Source organism: Salmo salar, chromosome 15, assembly GCF_965601325.2.
Source record: "Salmo salar chromosome 15, fSalSal1, whole genome shotgun sequence".
Lineage (NCBI taxonomy): Eukaryota > Metazoa > Chordata > Actinopteri > Salmoniformes > Salmonidae > Salmo > Salmo salar.
In genome coordinates, this window is record NC_138305.1 from 102,413,912 (window position 1) to 102,435,102 (window position 21,191).

General features: G+C 51.8%; 1 protein-coding gene across 1 annotated transcript in view; it reads right to left on the reverse strand.

The window, feature by feature from the left end:
• The window catches only part of LOC106572725 (disco-interacting protein 2 homolog B-A), a 141,165-nt gene that overhangs the window by 62,014 nt on the left and 57,960 nt on the right, over positions 1-21,191 (reverse strand). Inside the window, exons 2-4 of the mRNA XM_082962231.1 lie at positions 12,046-12,117; positions 5,038-5,199; positions 924-1,049 (exon numbers count right to left, since the gene is read on the reverse strand). Coding sequence (XP_082818357.1) covers positions 924-1,049; positions 5,038-5,199; positions 12,046-12,117 — 360 coding nt within the window. The remainder of the gene's footprint in view (positions 1-923; positions 1,050-5,037; positions 5,200-12,045; positions 12,118-21,191) is intronic.

Genomic DNA, 21,191 nt, shown 5'->3' on the forward strand with positions numbered 1-21,191 from the left:
GACCACCACAGAGTACTACTCAAACATGTACCTAGTTATCCACCACCACAGAGTACTACTCAAACATGTACCTAGTTATCGACCACCACAGAGTACTACTCAAACATGTACCTAGTTATCCACCACCACAGAGTACTACTCAAACATGTACCTAGTTATCGACCACCACAGAGTACTACTCAAACATGTACCTAGTTATCGACCACCACAGAGTACTACTCAAACATATACCTAGTTATCGACCACCACAGAGTACTACTCAAACATGTACCTAGTTATCCACCACCACAGAGTACTACTCAAACATGTACCTAGTTATCCACCACCACAGAGTACTACTCAAACATGTACCTAGTTATCGACCACCACAGAGTACTACTCAAACATATACCTAGTTATCGACCACCACAGAGTACTACTCAAACATGTACCTAGTTATCGACCACCACAGAGTACTACTCAAACATATACCTAGTTATCGACCACCACAGAGTACTACTCAAACATGTACCTAGTTATCGACCACCACAGAGTACTACTCAAACATATACCTAGTTATCGACAACCACAGAGTACTACTCAAACATATACCTAGTTATCGACCACCACAGAGTACTACTACCTAGTTATCGACCACCACAGAGTACTACTCAAACATATACCTAGTTATCGACCACCACAGAGTACTACTCAAACATATACCTAGTTATCGACCACCACAGAGTACTACTCAAACATGTAACTAGGGTTGAACAACTCCGGTAACTTGCCCAAAACGACATGGTTGGAGGATTCCCAGATGTCCTGCTTATTACCTTGAAATTCCAGGAATCTTCCATACCAGGATATCTGGAACATTTTGGGAAAGTTTGTGGAATTTTGCAATCCTACATAGAACATAGTTTTAACTCTATGATAGTGACCTGGAGGGGTGCAGTTTTCTACAGGTGACTGGACGAAGGCTGAGCGGCGCTTGGTGGGCATGGGCAGTGCAATCTTCTCCTCCTTGTGTTTGGCCAACGCTGCCTGTACTGCCTCCGTGTGGATATCTGACAGAGAGAGAGAGACCAAATGAGAACAGGAACAAGACATTAGAAAGAGAGGACAGACAGAAAAACAAGGATGGAGGGATGGAACTGCAGGACAGTCACTGCACCAACTATTATCCACTAGACTCCTTGGTCACAATCAGAACCAAGCACAATCTCTAAGCCAGGCACCAGCCCCCACAGACCCCACTCCCACTGCGATGCCATGCATGATGGTAGAGATCTGTGTGCACGTGTGTGTGTGTCCAGTGTGTTCAGTGCGTGTGTACGCTCAGTGTGTGTGTGTTCAGTGTGATCAGCGTGTGTGTCCAGTGTGATCAGCGTGTGTGTGTGTGTCCAGTGTGATCAGCGTGTGTGTGTGTGTGTGTGTGTGTGTCCAGTGTGATCAGCGTGTGTGTGTGTGTGTGTGTGTCCAGTGTGTGTGTGTCCAGTGTGTGTGTGTCCAGTGTGTGTGTGTCCAGTGTGATCAGCGTGTGTGATCAGCGTGTGTGTCCAGTGTGATCAGCGTGTGTGTGTGTGTGTGTTTAGTGTGATTAGCGTGTGTGTGTGTGTGCAGTGTATGTGTGTGTGTTCAGTGCGCGTGCATGTGCATGTGTGTGTGTGTGTGTGTGTGTGTGTGTGTGTGTGTGTGTGTGTGTGTGAGAGAGTGTCCAGCGTGTGTGTCCAGTGTGATCAGCGTGTGTGTGTGTGTTTAGTGTGATTAGCGTGTGTGTGTGTGTGTGTGTGTTCAGTGCGCGTATGTGTGCATGTGTGTGTGTGTGTATGTGTGTGTGTTCAGTGTGTGTGTGCGTGTGTGTGTGTATGTGTGTGAGAGAGAGTGTCCAGCGTGTGTGTATGTGTGTTCAGCGTGTGTTCGTGTTCAGCGCGTGTGCGTGTGTGTTCAGTGTGTGTGTGTGTGTTCAGCATGTGTGGGTTCAGCATGTGTGTGTGGGTTCAGCGTGTGTGTGTGTGTGTGTGTCCAGTGTGTGTGTCCAGTGTGTTCAGTGTGTGTCCAGTGTGTTCAGTGTGTGTTCAGTGTGTCCAGCATGTGTGTGTGTGTGTGTGTGTGTGTTCAGTGTGTGTGTGTGTGTGTGTGTTCAGCGTGTGTGTGTGTGTGTTCAGTGTGTTCAGTGTGCACGTGTGTGTGTCCAGTGTGTGTGTGTGTGTGTTTAGTGTGATTAGCGTGTGTGTGTGTGTGTTCAGCGTGTGTTCAGTGTGTGTGTGTGTGTTCAGTGTGTGTCAGTGTGTGTTCAGTGCACGTGTGTGTGTTGGCACGTGTCCAGTGTGCGTGTTCATTGTGTGTGTCCAGTATGTGTGTGTGTGTGTTTTCAGCGTGTGTTCAGTGCGTGTGTGTGTTCAGCGTGTTCAGTGTGTGTGTCCAGTGTGTTCAGTGTGTCTGTTCAGTGTGTCCAGCATGTGTGTGTGTGTGTGTGTGTGTGTGTGTGTGCGCGTGTGTGTGTGTGTGTGTTCAGCATGTGTTCAGCGCGTGTGTGTGTGTGTTCAGCGTGTTTAGTGTGTGTGTCCAGTGTGCGTGTGTGTGTCCAGTGTGTTCAGTGTGTCTGTTCAGTGTGTCCAGCATGTGTGTGTGTGTGTGTGTGTGTTCAGTGTGTGTGTGTTCAGTGTGATCAGCATGTGTGTGTGTATTCAGCGTGTGTGTGTGTTCAGTGTGTGTGTGTGTGTGTGTTCAGCGTGTGTGTGTGTGTGTGTGTTCAGTGTGTGTGTGTGTGTGTGTGTTCAGTATGTGTGTGTGTGTGTGTTCAGCGTGTGTGTGTGTGTTCAGCGTGTGTGTGTGTGTTCAGCGTGTGTGTGTGTGTATTCAGCGTGTGTGTGTGTGTATTCAGCGTGTGTGTGTGTGTGTTCAGCGTGTGTGTGTGTTCAGTGTGTGTGTGTGTTCAGTGTGTGTGTGTGTGTGTTCAGCGTGTTTGTGTGTGTGTTCAGCGTGTGTGTGTTCAGTGTGTGTGTGTGTGTGTGTTCAGTGTGTGTTCAGCGTGTGTGTGTGTGTGTGTGTGTGTGTGTGTGTGTGTGTGTGTGTGTATTCAGCGTGTGTGTGTGTGTGTGTTCAGCGTGTGTGTGTGTGTGTGTGTTCAGTGCGTGTGTGTGTGTGTGTGTGTGTGTGTGTGTGTATTCAGCGTGTGTGTGTGTATTCAGCGTGTGTGTGTGTGTGTGTGTGTGTGTGTGTATTCAGCGTGTGTGTGTTCAGCGTGTGTGTGTGTGTGTGTTCAGTGTGTGTGTGTGTTCAGCGCGTGTGTGCGTGTTCAGCGTGTGTGTGTGTGTGTGTTCAGCGTGCGTGTGTGTGTGTCCAGTGTGTGTCCAGTGTGTGTTCAGTGCGTGTCCAGTGTGTGTTCAGTGCGTGTGTGTTCAGGGTGTGTGTCCAGTGTGTGTTCAGTGCGTGTGTGCGCTCAGTTTGTGTGTGTTCAGCGTGTGTGTGTGTGTGTGTGTGTCAGTGTGTGTGCGCTCAGTGTGTGTGTCCAGTGTGCGTGTTCAGTGTGCGTGTCCAGTGTGTGTGTGTGAGAGAGAGAGAGTGTGTCCAGCGTGTGTGTGTGTCCAGCGTGTGTGTGTGTGTGTCCAGCGTGTGTATGTGTGTCCAGTGTGTGTGTGTGTGTGTTCAGCGCGTATGTGTGTGTTCAGTGTGTGTGTGTGTGTGTGTTCAGATTATGTGTGTGTGTGTGTTTAGTGTGTGTGTATTCAGCGTGTGTGTGTGTGTGTATTCAGTGTGTGTGTGTGTGTGTGTGTGTGTGTGTGTGTGAGAGAGAGAGAGTGTGTCCAGCGTGTGTGTGTGTCCAGCATGTGTATGTGTGTCCAGTGTGTGTGTGTGTGTGTGTGTTCAGTGTGTGTGTATTCAGCGTGTGTGTGTGTGTATTCAGTGTGGTGTGTGTGTGTGTGTGTGAGAGAGAGAGAGTGTGTCCAGCGTGTGTGTGTCCAGCATGTGTATGTGTGTCCAGTGTGTGTGTGTGTGTGTGTGTGTGTGTGTTCAGCACGTGTGTGTGTGTGTGTGTTCAGCACGTGTGTGGTGTGTGTGTGTGTGTGTGTGTGTGTGTGTGTGTGTGTGTGTGTGTGTGTGTGTGTGTGTGTGTGTGTGTGTGTGTGTGTGTGTGTGTGTGTGTGTGTGTGTATATTATTCAGTCTCCGTGGCTTGTAAACATCCTTGTTGCTGTTGTTGGATGTCATTTCCTCTGTATACTGTGGATTGTTTCCTGCTTAATGAATGGCCAGTTTTCTGAATCGGAAAATGTTTCAGGTTAATGTCACGTGCACAAGTACAGTAAAGTGCCTTTCTTGCAAACTCTAAACCCAACAAGGCAGTAATCAATGTAGAACTAAAAATAACAAAGTAGAACAAAGACACTAAGAAATAAGAACAGAAGTAAATAAACAGGGTCAGTTCCAGTAGCATAATGATGTTCAGGGATACTGGAGTGATAGAGGTAGATATGTATAGGGGACAGGGATACTGGAGTGATAGAGGTAGATATGTATAGGGGACAGGGATACTGGAGTGATAGAGGTAGATATGTATAGGGGACAGGGATACTGGAGTGATGGAGGTAGATATGTATTGGGGACAGGGATACTGGAGTGATAGAGGTAGATATGTATAGGGGACAGGGATACTGGAGTGATAGAGGTAGATATGTATAGGGGACAGGAATACTGGAGTGATAGAGGTAGATATGTATAGGGGACAGGGATACTGGAGTGATGGAGGTAGATATGTATAGGGGACAGGGATACTGGAGTGATGGAGGTAGATATGTATAGGGGACAGGGATACTGGAGTGATGGAGGTAGATATGTATAGGGGACAGGGATACTGGAGTGATGGAGGTAGATATGTATAGGGGACAGGGATACTGGAGTGATGGAGGTAGATATGTATAGGGGACAGGGATACTGGAGTGATGGAGGTAGATATGTATAGGGGACAGGGATACTGGAGTGATAGAGGTAGATACAGTGAGCTCCAAAAGGATCGTATGAATCTACATTGTGTGTGTGTCTCTCTCTGTACCTGATCTGTAGCGGTCGTCCCTGGCCCCACCGCTGCGGTTTCTGCGCCCCCCAGAGGAAGATGAGGGGCCAGGGGCTTCAGGACTACAGTCACGGCTGGGTTCACCACTGGTTGGGCCAGAGGACGCCTGCTGCTGGATGTCTGAGAGAGCCAGCACCACACCTGGACAGAGAGAGAGGATGGTCAGCACCTGGCTCTAACACACACACACACACACACACACACACACACACACACACACACACACACACACACACCAAGGAGATGAAAGCTCCGAGGCACAGACAGAACAAGCAGCAGGTGACCTTTCAGGTTCAAAGCATTCAAATGCCAGCTCTGACGACCAACTTTCCACATCACCAACGTTCCACATCACCAACGTTCCACATCACCAACGTTCCACATCACCAACGTTCCACATCACCAACGTTCCACATCACCAACGTTCCATACGGAAGCAACATCAGATGGTGCCACACCTTGAGAAACCTGGGATTTTCCTGGAGTCATTTTCCAGGTAATTAAACAATCGTTTGATATGTAATGCACTGGAGCAGGGTTCCCCAGTAGACGGGATTTTATTTGGCCACACCACAAACTGACACACAGTGGATATGGACATCATCCAGTGGCAGTCTGTTGGCCGACTCAGGGCTTTCCATGGACATCGTCCGGTGGCAGTCTGTTGGCCGACTCAGGGCTTTCCATGGACATCGTCCGGTGGCAGTCTGTTGGCCGACTCAGGGCTTTCCATGGACATCGTCCGGTGGCAGTCTGTTGGCCGACTCAGGGCTTTCCATGGACATCGTCCGGTGGCAGTCTGTTGGCCGACTAAGGGCTTTCCATGGACATCGTCCGGTGGCAGTCTGTTGGCCGACTAAGGGCTTTCCATGGACATCGTCCGGTGGCAGTCTGTTGGCCGACTCAGGGCTTTCCATGGACATCGTCCGGTGGCAGTCTGTTGGCCGACTCGGGGCTTTCCATGGACATCGTCCGGTGGCAGTCTGTTGGCCGACTCGGGGCTTTCCATGGACATCGTCCGGTGGCAGTCTGTTGGCCGACTCAGGGCTTTCCATGGACATCGTCCGGTGGCAGTCTGTTGGCCGACTCAGGGCTTTCCATGGACATCGTCCGGTGGCAGTCTGTTGGCCGACTCAGGGCTTTCCATGGACATCGTCCGGTGGCAGTCTGTTGGCCGACTCAGGGCTTTCCATGGACATCGTCCGGTGGCAGTCTGTTGGCCGACTCAGGGCTTTCCATGGACATCGTCCGGTGGCAGTCTGTTGGCCGACTCAGGGCTTTCCATGGACATCGTCCGGTGGCAGTCTGTTGGCCGACTCAGGGCTTTCCATGGACATCGTCCGGTGGCAGTCTGTTGGCCGACTCAGGGCTTTCCATGGACATCGTCCGGTGGCAGTCTGTTGGCCGACTCAGGGCTTTCCATGGACATCGTCCGGTGGCAGTCTGTTGGCCGACTCAGGGCTTTCCATGGACATCGTCCGGTGGCAGTCTGTTGGCCGACTCGGGGCTTTCCATGGACATCGTCCGGTGGCAGTCTGTTGGCCGACTCGGGGCTTTCCATGGACATCGTCCGGTGGCAGTCTGTTGGCCGACTCGGGGCTTTCCATGGACATCGTCCGGTGGCAGTCTGTTGGCCGACTCAGGGCTTTCCATGGACATCGTCCGGTGGCAGTCTGTTGGCCGACTCAGGGCTTTCCATGGACATCGTCCGGTGGCAGTCTGTTGGCCGACTCAGGGCTTTCCATGGACATCGTCCGGTGGCAGTCTGTTGGCCGACTCAGGGCTTTCCATGGACATCGTCCGGTGGCAGTCTGTTGGCCGACTCAGGGCTTTCCATGGACATCGTCCGGTGGCAGTCTGTTGGCCGACTCAGGGCTTTCCATGGACATCGTCCGGTGGCAGTCTGTTGGCCGACTCAGGGCTTTCCATGGACATCGTCCGGTGGTAGTCTGTTGGCCGACTCAGGGCTTTCCATGGACATCGTCCGGTGGCAGTCTGTTGGCCGACTCAGGGCTTTCCATGGACATCGTCCGGTGGCAGTCTGTTGGCCGACTCAGGGCTTTCCATGGACATCGTCCGGTGGCAGTCTGTTGGCCGACTCAGGGCTTTCCATGGACATCGTACGGTGGCAGTCTGTTGGCCGACTCAGGGCTTTCCATAGACATCGTCCGGTGGCAGTCTGTTGGCCGACTCAGGGCTTTCCATGGACATCGTCCGGTGGCAGTCTGTTGGCCGACTCAGGGCTTTCCATGGACATCGTCCAGTGGCAGTCTGTTGGCTGACTCAGGGCTTTCCATGGACACTGACTGGAACTGACCCGATTAGAGCAAGAGGGGTAACAATGGTAGACTACACCCCAGCTAGTGACTAATCCACGGGGGACCAGTACGGAGAACAAAAAAAAGAAATGTATGCATTCACTACTGTAAGTCGCTCTGGATAAGAGAGTCTGCTAAAGGACTAAAATGTAAATGTAAATGTAACTGACATACCTAGAAATTGGACAAGGAGAAGAAAGTTTGACGTGAATGGTGTTCAAGGAACACCAGGCTAGCTGCATTTCATACATGTTAGAGTTAGTCATTGTAAATAAGAATTTGTTCTTAAAGGACTTGCCTAGTTAAATAACAGTTAAAATACAATTTAAAAAAGTTAGAGCAATGATGACGCTGTTCCTTCATCCACCACTAGAGTGCAGCAGAGAGCCATGAACTCTCATCACCACTGGAACAGACAGGGAGGTCAAAAAGATTTGGGAAAACAATCATGTCCACTGTCACCTTAATGGATTGGGGGGGGTCAATACAGTTAGGCCTACCTACTATTTGTGGAACAGTTTTGGTTTCTCTGTGCATTCTTTCCCCATAAAAATGACTTTTAAGTCTTTACTGAAGACTCATCTCTTCAGGAGGTCCTATGATTGAGTGTAGTCTGGCCCAGGAGTGTGAAGGTGAACGGAAAGGCACTGGAGCAACGAACCACCCTTGCTGTCTCTGCCTGGCCGGTTCCCCTTTCTCCACTGGGATTCTCTGCCTCTAACCCTATTACTTACTGGTGCTCTTCCATGCCGTCCCTAAGAGGGGTGCGTCACTTGAGTGGGTTGAGTCACTGACGTGGTCTTCCTGTCTGGGTTGGTGCCCCCCCTGGGTTGTGCCATGGCGGAGATCTTTATGGGCTATACTCGGCCTTGTCTCAGGATGGTAAGTTGGTGGTTGAAGATATCCCTCTAGTGGTGTGGGGGCTGTGCTTTGGCAAAGTGGGTGGGGTTATATCCTGCCTGTTTGGCCCTGTCCGGGGGTATCATCGGATGGGGCCACAGTGTCTCCTGACCCCTCCTGTCTCAGCCTCCAGTATTTATGCTGCAATAGTTTATGTGTCGGGGGGCTAGGGTCAGTCTGTTATGTCTGGAGTATTTCTCCTGTCTTATCCGGTGTCCTGTGTGAATTTAAGTATGCTCTCTCTAATTCTTTCTTTCTCGGAGGACCTGAGCCCTAGGACCATGCCTCAGGACAACCTGGCCTGATGACTCCTTGCTGTCCCCAGTCCTCCTGGTTGTGCTGCTGCTACAGTTTCAACTATTCTGCCTGCGGCTATGGAACCCTGACCTGTTCACTGGATGTGCTACCTGTCCCAGACCTGCTGTTTTCAACTCTCTAGAAACAGCAGGAGCGGTAGAGATACTCTCAATGATCGGCTATGAAAAGCCAACTGACATTTACTCCGGAGGTGCTGACCTTTTGCACCCTCGACAACCACTGTGATTATTATTATATGACCCTGCTGGTCATCTATGAACATTTGAACATCTTGACCATGTTCTGTTATAATCTCCACCCGGCACAGCCAGAAGAGGACTGGCCACCCCTCATAGCCTGGTTCCTCTCTAGGTTTCTTCCTAGGTTCCTGCCTTTCTAGGGAGTTTTTCCTAGCCACCGTGCTTCAACACCTACATTGCTTGGTGTTTGGGGTTTTAGGCTGGGCATCTGTACAGCACTTTGAGATATCAGCTGATCTAAGAAGGGCTATATAAATACATTTGATTTGATTTGACTTGTTGGTGCAAAACTGACATAGTTGATGAGCTTGGTCATTGCCGTCAGTTGAATTGAAAAGGCATGTGTTGGAGTCTGGGGTGTTGGAGTCTGGGGTGTTGGAGTCTGGGGTGTTGGAGTCTGGGGTGTTGGAGTCTGGGGTGTTGGAGTCTGGGGTGTTGGAGTCTGGGGTTAGGGGTGTTGGAGTCTGGGTTAGGGTGTTGGAGTCTGGGGTTAGGGGTGTTGGAGTCTGGGGTTAGGGGGGTTGGAGTCTGGGGTTAGGGGTGTTGGAGTCTGGGGTTAGGGGTGTTGGAGTCTGGGGTTAGGGGTGTTGGAGTCTGGGGTTAGGGGTGTTGGAGTCTGGGGTTAGGGGTGTTGGAGTCTGGGTTAGGGGTGTTGGAGTCTGGGGTGTTGGAGTCTGGGGTGTTGGAGTCTGGGGTTAGGGGTGTTGGAGTCTGGGGTTAGGGTGTTGGAGTCTGGGGTTAGGGGTGTTGGAGTCTGGGTGTTGGAGTCTGGGGTGTTGGAGTCTGGGGTTAGGGGTGTTGGAGTCTGGGGTGGTTTGGAGTCTGGGGTTAGGGGTGTTGGAGTCTGGGGTTAGGGGTGTTGGAGTCTGGGGTGTTGGAGTCTGGGTGTTGGAGTCTGGGGTGTTGGAGTCTGGGGTGTTGGAGTCTGGGGTTAGGGGTGTTGGAGTCTGGGGTGTTGGAGTCTGGGGTTAGGGGTGTTGGAGTCTGGGGTGTTGGAGTCTGGGGTTAGGGGTGTTGGAGTCTGGGGTTAGGGGTGTTGGAGTCTGGGGTTAGGGGTGTTGGAGTCTGGGGTAAGGGGTGTTGGAGTCTGGGGTTAGGGGTGTTGGAGTCTGGGGTGTTGGAGTCTGGGGTTAGGGGTGTTGGAGTCTGGGGTTAGGGGTGTTGGAGTCTGGGGTTAGGGGTGTTGGAGTCTGGGGTAAGGGGTGTTGGAGTCTGGGGTTAGGGGTGTTGGAGTCTGGGGTGTTGGAGTCTGGGGTTAGGGGTGTTGGAGTCTGGGGTGTTGGAGTCTGGGGTTAGGGGTGTTGGAGTCTGGGGTATTGGAGTCTGGGGTTAGGGGTGTTGGAGTCTGGGGTAAGGGGTGTTGGAGTCTGGGGTTAGGGGTGTTGGAGTCTGGGGTGTTGGAGTCTGGGGTTAGGGGTGTTGGAGTCTGGGGTAAGGGGTGTTGGAGTCTGGGGTTAGGGGTGTTGGAGTCTGGGGTTAGGGGTGTTGGAGTCTGGGGTTAGGGGTGTTGGAGTCTGGGGTTAGGGGGGTTGGAGTCTGGGGTTAGGGGTGTTGGAGTCTGGGGTGTTGGAGTCTGGGGTTAGGGGTGTTGGAGTCTGGGGTTAGGGGTGTTGGAGTCTGGGGTTAGGGGTGTTGGAGTCTGGGGTTAGGGGTGTTGGAGTCTGGGGTTAGGGGTGTTGGAGTCTGGGGTTAGGGGTGTTGGAGTCTGGGGTTAGGGGGGTTGGAGTCTGGGGTTAGGGGTGTTGGAGTCTGGGGTTAGGGGGGTTGGAGTCTGGGGTTAGGGGTGTTGGAGTCTGGGGTTAGGGGTGTTGGAGTCTGGGTTAGGGGGGTTGGAGTCTGGGTTAGGGGGGTTGGAGTCTGGGGTTAGGGGTGTTGGAGTCTGGGTTAGGGGGGTTGGAGTCTGGGTTAGGGGGGTTGGAGTCTGGGGTTAGGGGGGTTGGAGTCTGGGTTAGGGGGGTTGGAGTCTGGGGTTAGGGGGGTTGGAGTCTGGGGTTAGGGGGGTTGGAGTCTGGGATTAGGGGTGTTGGAGTCTGGGGTTAGGGGGGTTGGAGTCTGGGGTTAGGGGTGTTGGAGTCTGGGGTTAGGGGGGTTGGAGTCTGGGGTTAGGGGGGTTGGAGTCTGGGGTTAGGGGTGTTGGAGTCTGGGGTTAGGGGTGTTGGAGTCTGGGGTTAGGGGTGTTGGAGTCTGGGGTTAGGGGGGTTGGAGTCTGGGGTTAGGGGGGTTGGAGTCTGGGGTTAGGGGTGTTGGAGTCTGGGGTTAGGGGGGTTGGAGTCTGGGGTTAGGGGTGTTGGAGTCTGGGGTTAGGGGGGTTGGAGTCTGGGGTTAGGGGTGTTGGAGTCTGGGGTTAGGGGTGTTGGAGTCTGGGGTTAGGGGTGTTGGAGTCTGGGGTTAGGGGTGTTGGAGTCTGGGGTTAGGGGTGTTGGAGTCTGGGGTTATGTCAAGATGAGTCAGAGTAGAAGAGGTTTATGAGGATGACAGAGGAGAAGGAAGAGGGAATAGGAGAAGGAAGAGGGAATAGGAGAAGGAAGAGGGAATATGAAAAGGAAGAGGGAATATGAGAAGGAAGAGGAATAGAAGGAAGAGAGAGTAGAAAGAAGTAGAGAGAAGAAGGAAGAGGAGAAAGAAGAGGAGAAAAAGGAAATGAAAGATGAGAAGGGGAAGGGGAAGGAATAAGAGAGAAAGTATAAGAGATAGATAAACTACGAACTGATGATCTGAGGGAGGAAGAGGAAGATGAAAGGAGAAAGAAGAGGAGGAAGAAATGTGTCTTACTGGTGATCTGACGGAGGAAGAGGAAGATGAAAGGAGAAAGAAGAAATGTGTCTTACTGGTGATCTGAGGGAGGAAGAGGAAGATGAAAGGAGAAAGAAGAGGAGGAAGAAATGTGTCTTACTGGTGATCTGAGGGAGGAAGAGGAAGATGAAAGGAGAAAGAAGAGGAGGAAGAAATGTGTCTTACTGGTGATCTGAGGGAGGAAGATGAAGATGAAAGGAGAAAGAAGAGGAGGAAGAAATGTGTCTTACTGGTGATCTGAGGGAGGAAGAGGAAGATGAAAGGGGAAAGAAGAGGAGGAAGAAATGTGTCTTACTGGTGATCTGAGGGAGGAAGAGGAAGATGAAAGGAGAAAGAAGAGGAGGAAGAAATGTGTCTTACTGGTGATCTGAGGGAGGAAGATGAAAGGGGAAAGAAGAGGAGGAAGAAATGTGTCTTACTGGTGATCTGAGGGAGGAAGGGGCCCAGCAGCTTGGCTCGTTTCTTCTCATAGCCCTTCTGTGTGATGTCACCTAGCAGAGAAGAAGAGAAGAGAACACGATACACACATTAGTCAGTCATCACACCAACACTACCAACAATCAACAAGATACACAGTCACCAGTCAGTCACCACACCAGCACTACCATCAATCAACAAGACACACAGTCACCAGTCAGTCACCACACCAGCACTACCATCAATCAACAAGATACACAGTCACCAGTCAGTCACCACACCAGCACTACCATCAATCAACAAGATACACAGTCACCAGTCAGTCACCACACCAGCACTACCATCAATCAACAAGACACACAGTCACCAGTCAGTCACCACACCAGCACTACCATCAATCAACAAGACACACAGTCACCAGTCAGTCACCACACCAGCACTACCATCAATCAACAAGACACACAGTCACCAGTCAGTCACCACACCAACACTACCATCAATCAACAAGACACACAGTCACCAGTCAGTCACCACACCAGCACTACCATCAATCAACAAGACACACAGTCACCAGTCAGTCACCACACCAACACTACCATCAATCAACAAGACACACAGTCACCAGTCAGTCACCACACCAACACTACCATCAATCAACAAGATACACAGTCACCAGTCAGTCACCACACCAACACTACCAACAATCAACAAGACACACAGTCACCAGTCAGTCACCACACCAACACTACCATCAATCAACAAGATACACAGTCACCAGTCAGTCACCACACCAGCACTACCATCAATCAACAAGACACACAGTCACCAGTCAGTCACCACACCAGCACTACCATCAATCAACAAGACACACAGTCACCAGTCAGTCACCACACCAACACTACCATCAATCAACAAGACACACAGTCACCAGTCAGTCACCACACCAACACTACCAACAATCAACAAGATACACAGTCACCAGTCAGTCACCACACCAACACTACCATCAATCAACAAGACACACAGTCACCAGTCAGTCACCACACCAGCACTACCATCAATCAACAAGACACACAGTCACCAGTCAGTCACCACACCAGCACTACCATCAATCAACAAGACACACAGTCACCAGTCAGTCACCACACCAACACTACCATCAATCAACAAGACACACAGTCACCAGTCAGTCACCCACACCAGACACTACCAATCAATCAACAACGACACACAGTCACCAGTCAGTCACCACACCAACACTACCATCAATCAACAAGACACACAGTCACCAGTCAGTCACCACACCAACACTACCAACAATCAACAAGACACACAGTCACCAGTCAGTCACCACACCAGCACTACCATCAATCAACAAGACACACAGTCACCAGTCAGTCACCACACCAACACTACCATCAATCAACAAGACACACAGTCACCAGTCAGTCACCACACCAACACTACCATCAATCAACAAGACACACAGTCACCAGTCAGTCACCACACCAACACTACCAACAATCAAGACATAAGACCTCGAGACAACCCAGACAGAACACCAACTCTAAAGTCTCTGTCTACAGTCATCACACTTCCCCCCTGTATTGTTCCTGGTTCATTGACAGGGATAGACATGAAATGAGGAGGGAGACAGAGGACATCGTGTATAGAAGTGTTGGGGCTGGGAATCCGTCCCGCGTAGGGGCTGGGAATCCGTCCCGCGTAAGGGCTGGGAATCCGTCCCGCGTAAGGGCTGGGAATCCGTCCCGCGTAAGGGCTGGGAATCCGTCCCGGGTAAGGGCTGGGAATCCGTCCCGCGTAAGGGCTGGGAATCCGTCCCGCGTAAGGGCTGGGAATCCGTCCCGCGTAAGGGCTGGGAATCCGTCCCGCGTAAGGGCTGGGAATCCGTCCCGCGTAAGGGCTGGGAATCCGTCCCGCGTAAGGGCTGGGAATCCGTCGCGCGTAAGGGCTGGGAATCCGTCGCGCGTAGGGACTGGGAATCCGTCGCGCGTAGGGACTGGGAATCCGTCGCGCGTAGGGACTGGGAATCCGTCGCGCGTAGGGACTGGGAATCCGTCCCGCGTAGGGACTGGGAATCCGTCCCGCGTAGGGACTGGGAATCCGTCCCGCGTAGGGACTGGGAATCCGTCGCGCGTAGGGACTGGGAATCCGTCGCGCGTAGGGACTGGGAATCCGTCCCGCGTAGGGACTGGGAATCCGTCCCGCGTAGGGACTGGGAATCCGTCCCGCGTAGGGACTGGGAATCCGTCCCGCGTAGGGACTGGGAATCCGTCGCGCGTAGGGACTGGGAATCCGTCGCGCGTAGGGACTGGGAATCCGTCCCGCGTAGGGACTGGGAATCCGTCCCGCGTAGGGACTGGGAATCCGTCGCGCGTAGGGACTGGGAATCCGTCCCGCGTAGGGACTGGGAATCCGTCGCGCGTAGGGACTGGGAATCCATCCCACGTAGGCAGGGGACTGCATAGGTGCCTAGAGCAGTGACTTTAACCACTCAACCAAACTCAGGCATCATAACACACTTCTGAAACCTTACAGGGGATGTGCTGTCAACTTTGGGGGTTTGGCCCTGAACAACACTCCCACTACTGCAGAGTAAATCCACACATTCCCTAAACTCCCCCCAAAAGCACACACACATCCACTTGTGTGACCAGCGATAGCATCACAGGGAGCGATAGGAGTGGGGTGAGTCGAAAGGCTTGCACACATTGCACCGAACACCCCCCCACATGAGAACAAGTGCCCCCCCCCCCCCCCCCCCCCCTGTGTCAAGCAGCTCAGAATAGAGGAAGATAAACATGTGATGAGAGAGACCTGTTGGTCAGGGAAGTGAGAGAGAACATAACACAGTGTTTCAAATAACAATGGAGAGAGAGAGAGAGAGAGAGAGAGAGAGAGAGAGAGAGAGAGAGAGAGAGAGAGAGAGAGAGAGAGAGAGAGAGAGAGAGAGAGAGAGAGAGAGAGAGAGAGAGAGAGCGAGAGAGAGAGAGAGAGGGGGGGAGAAGTACAGGGACAGGATAGAGGGGGGAGGAGGAGAGGGGGAGAGTCAGAGTGGAACAGTCTACGCCAACCAAATGAAGAGGCCTTAGAAACTGCCTCCAGCTGTTCAGAGGTAATTAAATACTGTAGCCTGCGTATGTAAAGAATGATAAAACACGAAAGATCACAAAACGAAGCTTCTTATGGAAAATCAAGAGACTTTTTGTTGACTATTATAAAAATGGGAAGAACAGCAACCTCATCTTCCACACAGACCATCCCCTGGCACAGTGCTATATTAACCAGACCATCCCCTGGCACAGTGCTATATTAACCAGACCATCCCCTGGCATGGCACAGTGCTATATTAACCAGACCATCCCCTGGCACAGTGCAATATTAACCAGACCATCCCCTGGCACAGTGCTATATTAACCAGACCATCCCCTGGCACAGTGCTATATTAACCAGACCATCCCCTGGCACAGTGCAATATTAACCAGACCATCCCCTGGCACAGTGCTATATTAACCAGACCATCCCCTGGCACAGTGCTATATTAACCAGACCATCCCCTGGCACAGTGCTATATTAACCAGACCATCCCCTGGCATGACACAGTGCTATATTAACCAGACCATCCCCTGGCACAGTGCTATATTAACCAGACCATCCCCTGGCACAGTGCTATATTAACCAGACCATCCCCTGGCACAGTGCTATATTAACCAGACCATCCCCTGGCACAGTGCTATATTAACCAGACCATCCCCTGGCACAGTGCTATATTAACCAGACCATCCCCTGGCACAGTGCTATATTAACCAGACCATCCCCTGGCATGGCACAGTGCTATATTAACCAGACCATCCCCTGGCACAGTGCTATATTAACCAGACCATCCCCTGGCACAGTGCTATATTAACCAGACCATCCCCTGGCACAGTGCTATATTAACCAGACCATCCCCTGGTATGGCACAGTGCTATATTAACCAGACCATCCCCTGGCATGGCACAGTGCTATATTAACCAGACCATCCCCTGGCACAGTGCTATATTAACCAGACCATCCCCTGGCACAGTGCTATATTAACCAGACCATCCCCTGGTATGGCACAGTGCTATATTAACCAGACCATCCCCTGGCACAGTGCTATATTAACCAGACCATCCCCTGGCACAGTGCTATATTAACACAGACCATCCCCTGGCATGGCACAGTGCTATATTAACCAGACCATCCCCTGGCATGGCACAGTGCTATATTAACCAGACCATCCCCTGGCATGGCACAGTGCTATATTAACCAGACCATCCCCTGGCATGGCACAGTGCTATATTAACCAGACCATCCCCTGGCATGGCACAGTGCTATATTAACCAGACCATCCCCTGGTATGGCACAGTGCTATATTAACCAGACCATCCCCTGGCATGGCACAGTGCTATATTAACCAGACCATCCCCTGGCATGGCACAGTGCTATATTAACCAGACCATCCCCTGGCATGGCACAGTGCTATATTAACCAGACCATCCCCTGGCATGGTACAGTGCTATATTAACCAGACCATCCCCTGGCATGGCACAGTGCTATATTAACCAGACCATCCCCTGGCATGGCACAGTGCTATATTAACCAGACCATCCCCTGGCATGGCACAGTGCTATATTAACCAGACCATCCCCTGGCACAGTGCTATATTAACCAGACCATCCCCTGGTATGGCACAGTGCTATATTAACCAGACCATCCCCTGGCATGGCACAGTGCTATATTAACCAGACCATCCCCTGGCATGGCACAGTGCTATATTAACCAGACCATCCCCTGGTATGGCACAGTGCTATATTAACCAGACCATCCCCTGGCACAGTGCTATATTAACCAGACCATCCCCTGGCACAGTGCTATATTAACCAGACCATCCCCTGGCACAGTGCTATATTAACCAGACCATCCCCTGGCATGGCACAGTGCAATATTAACCAGACCATCCCCTGGCATGGCACAGTGCTATATTAACCAGACCATCCCTGGCATGGCACAGTGCTATATTAACCAGACCATCCCCTGGCATGGCACAGTGCTATATTAACCAGACCATCCCCTGGCACAGTGCTATATTAACCAGACCATCCCCTGGCATGGCACAGTGCTATATTAACCAGACCATCCCCTGGCATGGCACAGTGCTATATTAACCAGACCATCCCCTGGCACAGTGCTATATTAACCAGACCATCCCCTGGCACAGTGCTATATTAACCAGACCATCCCCTGGCATGGCACAGTGCTATATTAACCAGACCATCCCCTGGCACAGTGCTATATTAACCAGACCATCCCCTGGCATGGCACAGTGCAATATTAACCAGACCATCCCCTGGCATGGCACAGTGTTATATTAACCAGACCATCCCCTGGCACAGTGCTATATTAACCAGACCATCCCCTGGCATGACACAGTGCTATATTAACCAGACCATCCCCTGGCATGGCACAGTGCTATATTAACCAGACCATCCCCTGGCACAGTGCTATATTAACCAGACCATCCCCTGGCACAGTGCTATATTAACCAGACCATCCCCTGGTATGGCACAGTGCTATATTAACCAGACCATCCCCTGGCACAGTGCTATATTAACCAGACCATCCCCTGGCACAGTGCTATATTAACCAGACCATCCCCTGGCATGGCACAGTGCTATATTAACCAGACCATCCCCTGGCATGGCACAGTGCTATATTAACCAGACCATCCCCTGGCACAGTGCTATATTAACCAGACCATCCCCTGGCACAGTGCTATATTAACCAGACCATCCCCTGGCATGGCACAGTGCTATATTAACCAGACCATCCCCTGGCATGGCACAGTGCTATATTAACCAGACCATCCCCTGGCATGGCACAGTGCTATATTAACCAGACCATCCCCTGGCATGGCACAGTGCTATATTAACCAGACCATCCCCTGGCACAGTGCTATATTAACCAGACCATCCCCTGGCATGGCACAGTGCTATATTAACCAGACCATCCCCTGGTACAGTGCTATATTAACCAGACCATCCCCTGGCATGGCACAGTGCTATATTAACCAGACCATCCCCTGGCACAGTGCTATATTAACCAGACCATCCCCTGGCATGGCACAGTGCTATATTAACCAGACCATCCCCTGGTACAGTGCAATATTAACCAGACCATCCCCTGGCATGGCACAGTGCTATATTAACCAGACCATCCCCTGGCACAGTGCTATATTAAGCAGACCATCCCCTGGCACAGTGCTATATTAACCAGACCATCCCCTGGCATGACACAGCACTGGGTCAGACCTCTTCATTATATAACCCCACAGACCAGCAACCCCCAGACCTCTTCATTATATAACCCCACAGACCAGCAACCCCCAGACCTCTTCATTATATAACCCCACAGACCAGCAACCCCCAGACCTCTTCATTATATAACCCCACAGACCAGCAACCCCCAGACCTCTTCATTATATAACCCCACAGACCAGCAACCTCCAGACCTCTTCATTATATAACCCCACAGACCAGCAACCCCCAGACCTCTTCATTATATAACCCCACAGACCAGCAACCCCCAGACCTCTTCATTATATAACCCCACAGACCAGCAACCCCCAGACCTCTTCATTATATAACCCCACAGACCAGCAACCTCAAGACCTCTTCATTATATAACCCCACAGACCAGCAACCCCCAGACCTCTTCATTATATAACCCCACAGACCAGCAACCCCCAGACCTCTTCATTATATAACCCCACAGACCAGCAACCCCCAGACCTCTTCATTATATAACCCCACAGACCAGCAACCCCCAGACCTCTTCATTATATAACCCCACAGACCAGCAACCCCCAGACCTCTTCATTATATAACCCCACAGACCAGCAACCCCCAGACCTCTTCATTATATAACCCCACAGACCAGCAACCCCCAGACCTCTTCATTATATAACCCCACAGACCAGCAACCCCCAGACCTCTTCATTATATAACCCCACAGACCAGCAACCCCCAGACCTCTTCATTATATAACCCCACAGACCAGCAACCCCCAGACCTCTTCATTATATAACCCCACAGACCAGCAACCCCCAGAGCTCTTCATTATATAACCCCACAGACCAGCAACCCCCAGACCTCTTCATTATATAACCCCACAGACCAGCAACCCCCAGACCTCTTCATTATATAACCCCACAGACCAGCAACCCCCAGACCTCTTCATTATATAACCCCACAGACCAGCAACCCCCAGACCTCTTCATTGTATAACCCCACAGACCAGCAACCCCCAGACTTCTTCATTATATAACCCCACAGACCAGCAACCCCCAGACCTCTTCATTATATAACCCCACAGACCAGCAACCCCCAGACCTCTTCATTATATAACCCCACAGACCAGCAACCCCCAGAGCTCTTCATCATATAACCCCACAGACCAGCAACCCCCAGAGCTCTTCATCATATAACCCCACAGACCAGCAACCTCAAGACCTCTTCATTATATAACCCCACAGACCAGCAACCCCAAGCAGAAAGTCAACCTCCCTGCACAGAGTACTACTCCCTCATTGAAATTAAAGATACATTTACCCAGCTGGAGGTAAGGCAGGTGGAGCTGAAACAGTAGGTGATTACACAACAACACCCCCTTAACCAGACCTGGAGAGCTGGAGGTAGAGAGAGACATATCTGTACTCTGGACTGTGGTGAGACAACTTCAACAGGAGAAAGAGTTGGAGGTAGAGAGACATATCTGTACTCTGGACTGTAGTGAGACAACTTGTAGCTCAGTTGGTAGAGCATGGTGTGTGCAACGCCAGGGTTGTGGGTTCGATTCCCACGGGGGGCCAGCACAAAAAAAAAAAAAAGAAATGTATGCATTCACTACTGTAAGTCGCTCTGGATAAGAGCGTCTGCTAAATGACTAAAATGTAAAATGTAAAACTTCAACAGGAGAAAGAGCTGGAGGTGGAGAAGAACAGAGCACTAGAGGAGAGGATCAGACTGCTGGAGGAGAGGGTGAGGGGGATGGAAGGAGAGAATCAGACTGCTGGAGGAGAGGGTGAGGGGGATGGAGGAGAGGATCAGACTGCTGGAGGAGAGGGTGAGGGGGATGGAGGAGAGGATCAGACTGCTGGAGGAGAGGGTGAGGGGGATGGAGGAGAGGATCAGACTGCTGGAGGAGAGGGTGAGGGGGATGGAGGAGAGGATCAGACTGCTGGAGGAGAGGGTGAGGGGGATGGAGGAGAGGATCAGACTGCTGGAGGAGAGGGTGAGGGGGATGGAAGGAGAGAATCAGACTGCTGGAGGAGAGGGTGAGGGGGATGGAGGAGAGGATCAGACTGCTGGAGGAGAGGGTGAGGGGGATGGAGGAGAGGATCAGACTGCTGGAGGAGAGGGTGAGGGGGATGGAGGAGAGGATCAGACTGCTGGAGGAGAGAGTGAGGGGGATGGAGGAGAGGATCAGACTGCTGGAGGAGAGGGGGATGGAGGAGAGGATCAGACTGCTGGAGGAGAGGGTGAGGGGGATGGAGGAGAGGATCAGACTGCTGGAGGAGAGGGTGAGGGGGATGGAGGAGAGGATCAGACTGCTGGAGGAGAGGGTGAGGGGGATGGAGGAGAGGATCAGACTGCTGGAGGAGAGGGTGAGGGGGATGGAAGGAGAGGATCAGACTGCTGGAGGAGAGGGTGAGGGGGATGGAGGAGAGGATCAGACTGCTGGAGGAGAGGGTGAGGGGGATGGAGGAGAGGATCAGACTGCTGGAGGAGAGGGTGAGGGGGATGGAGGAGAGGATCAGACTGCTGGAGGAGAGGGTGAGGGGGATGGAGGAGAGGATCAGACTGCTGGAGGAGAGGATGAGGGGGATGGAGGAGAGGATCAGACTGCTGGAGGAGAGGGTGAGGGGGATGGAAGGAGAGAATCAGACTGCTGGAGGAGAGGGTGAGGGGGATGGAGGAGAGGATCAGACTGCTGGAGGAGAGGATGAGGGGGATGGAGGAGAGGATCAGACTGCTGGAGGAGAGGGTGAGGGGGATGGAGGAGAGGATCAGACTGCTGGAGGAGAGGATGAGGGGGATGGCGTGTG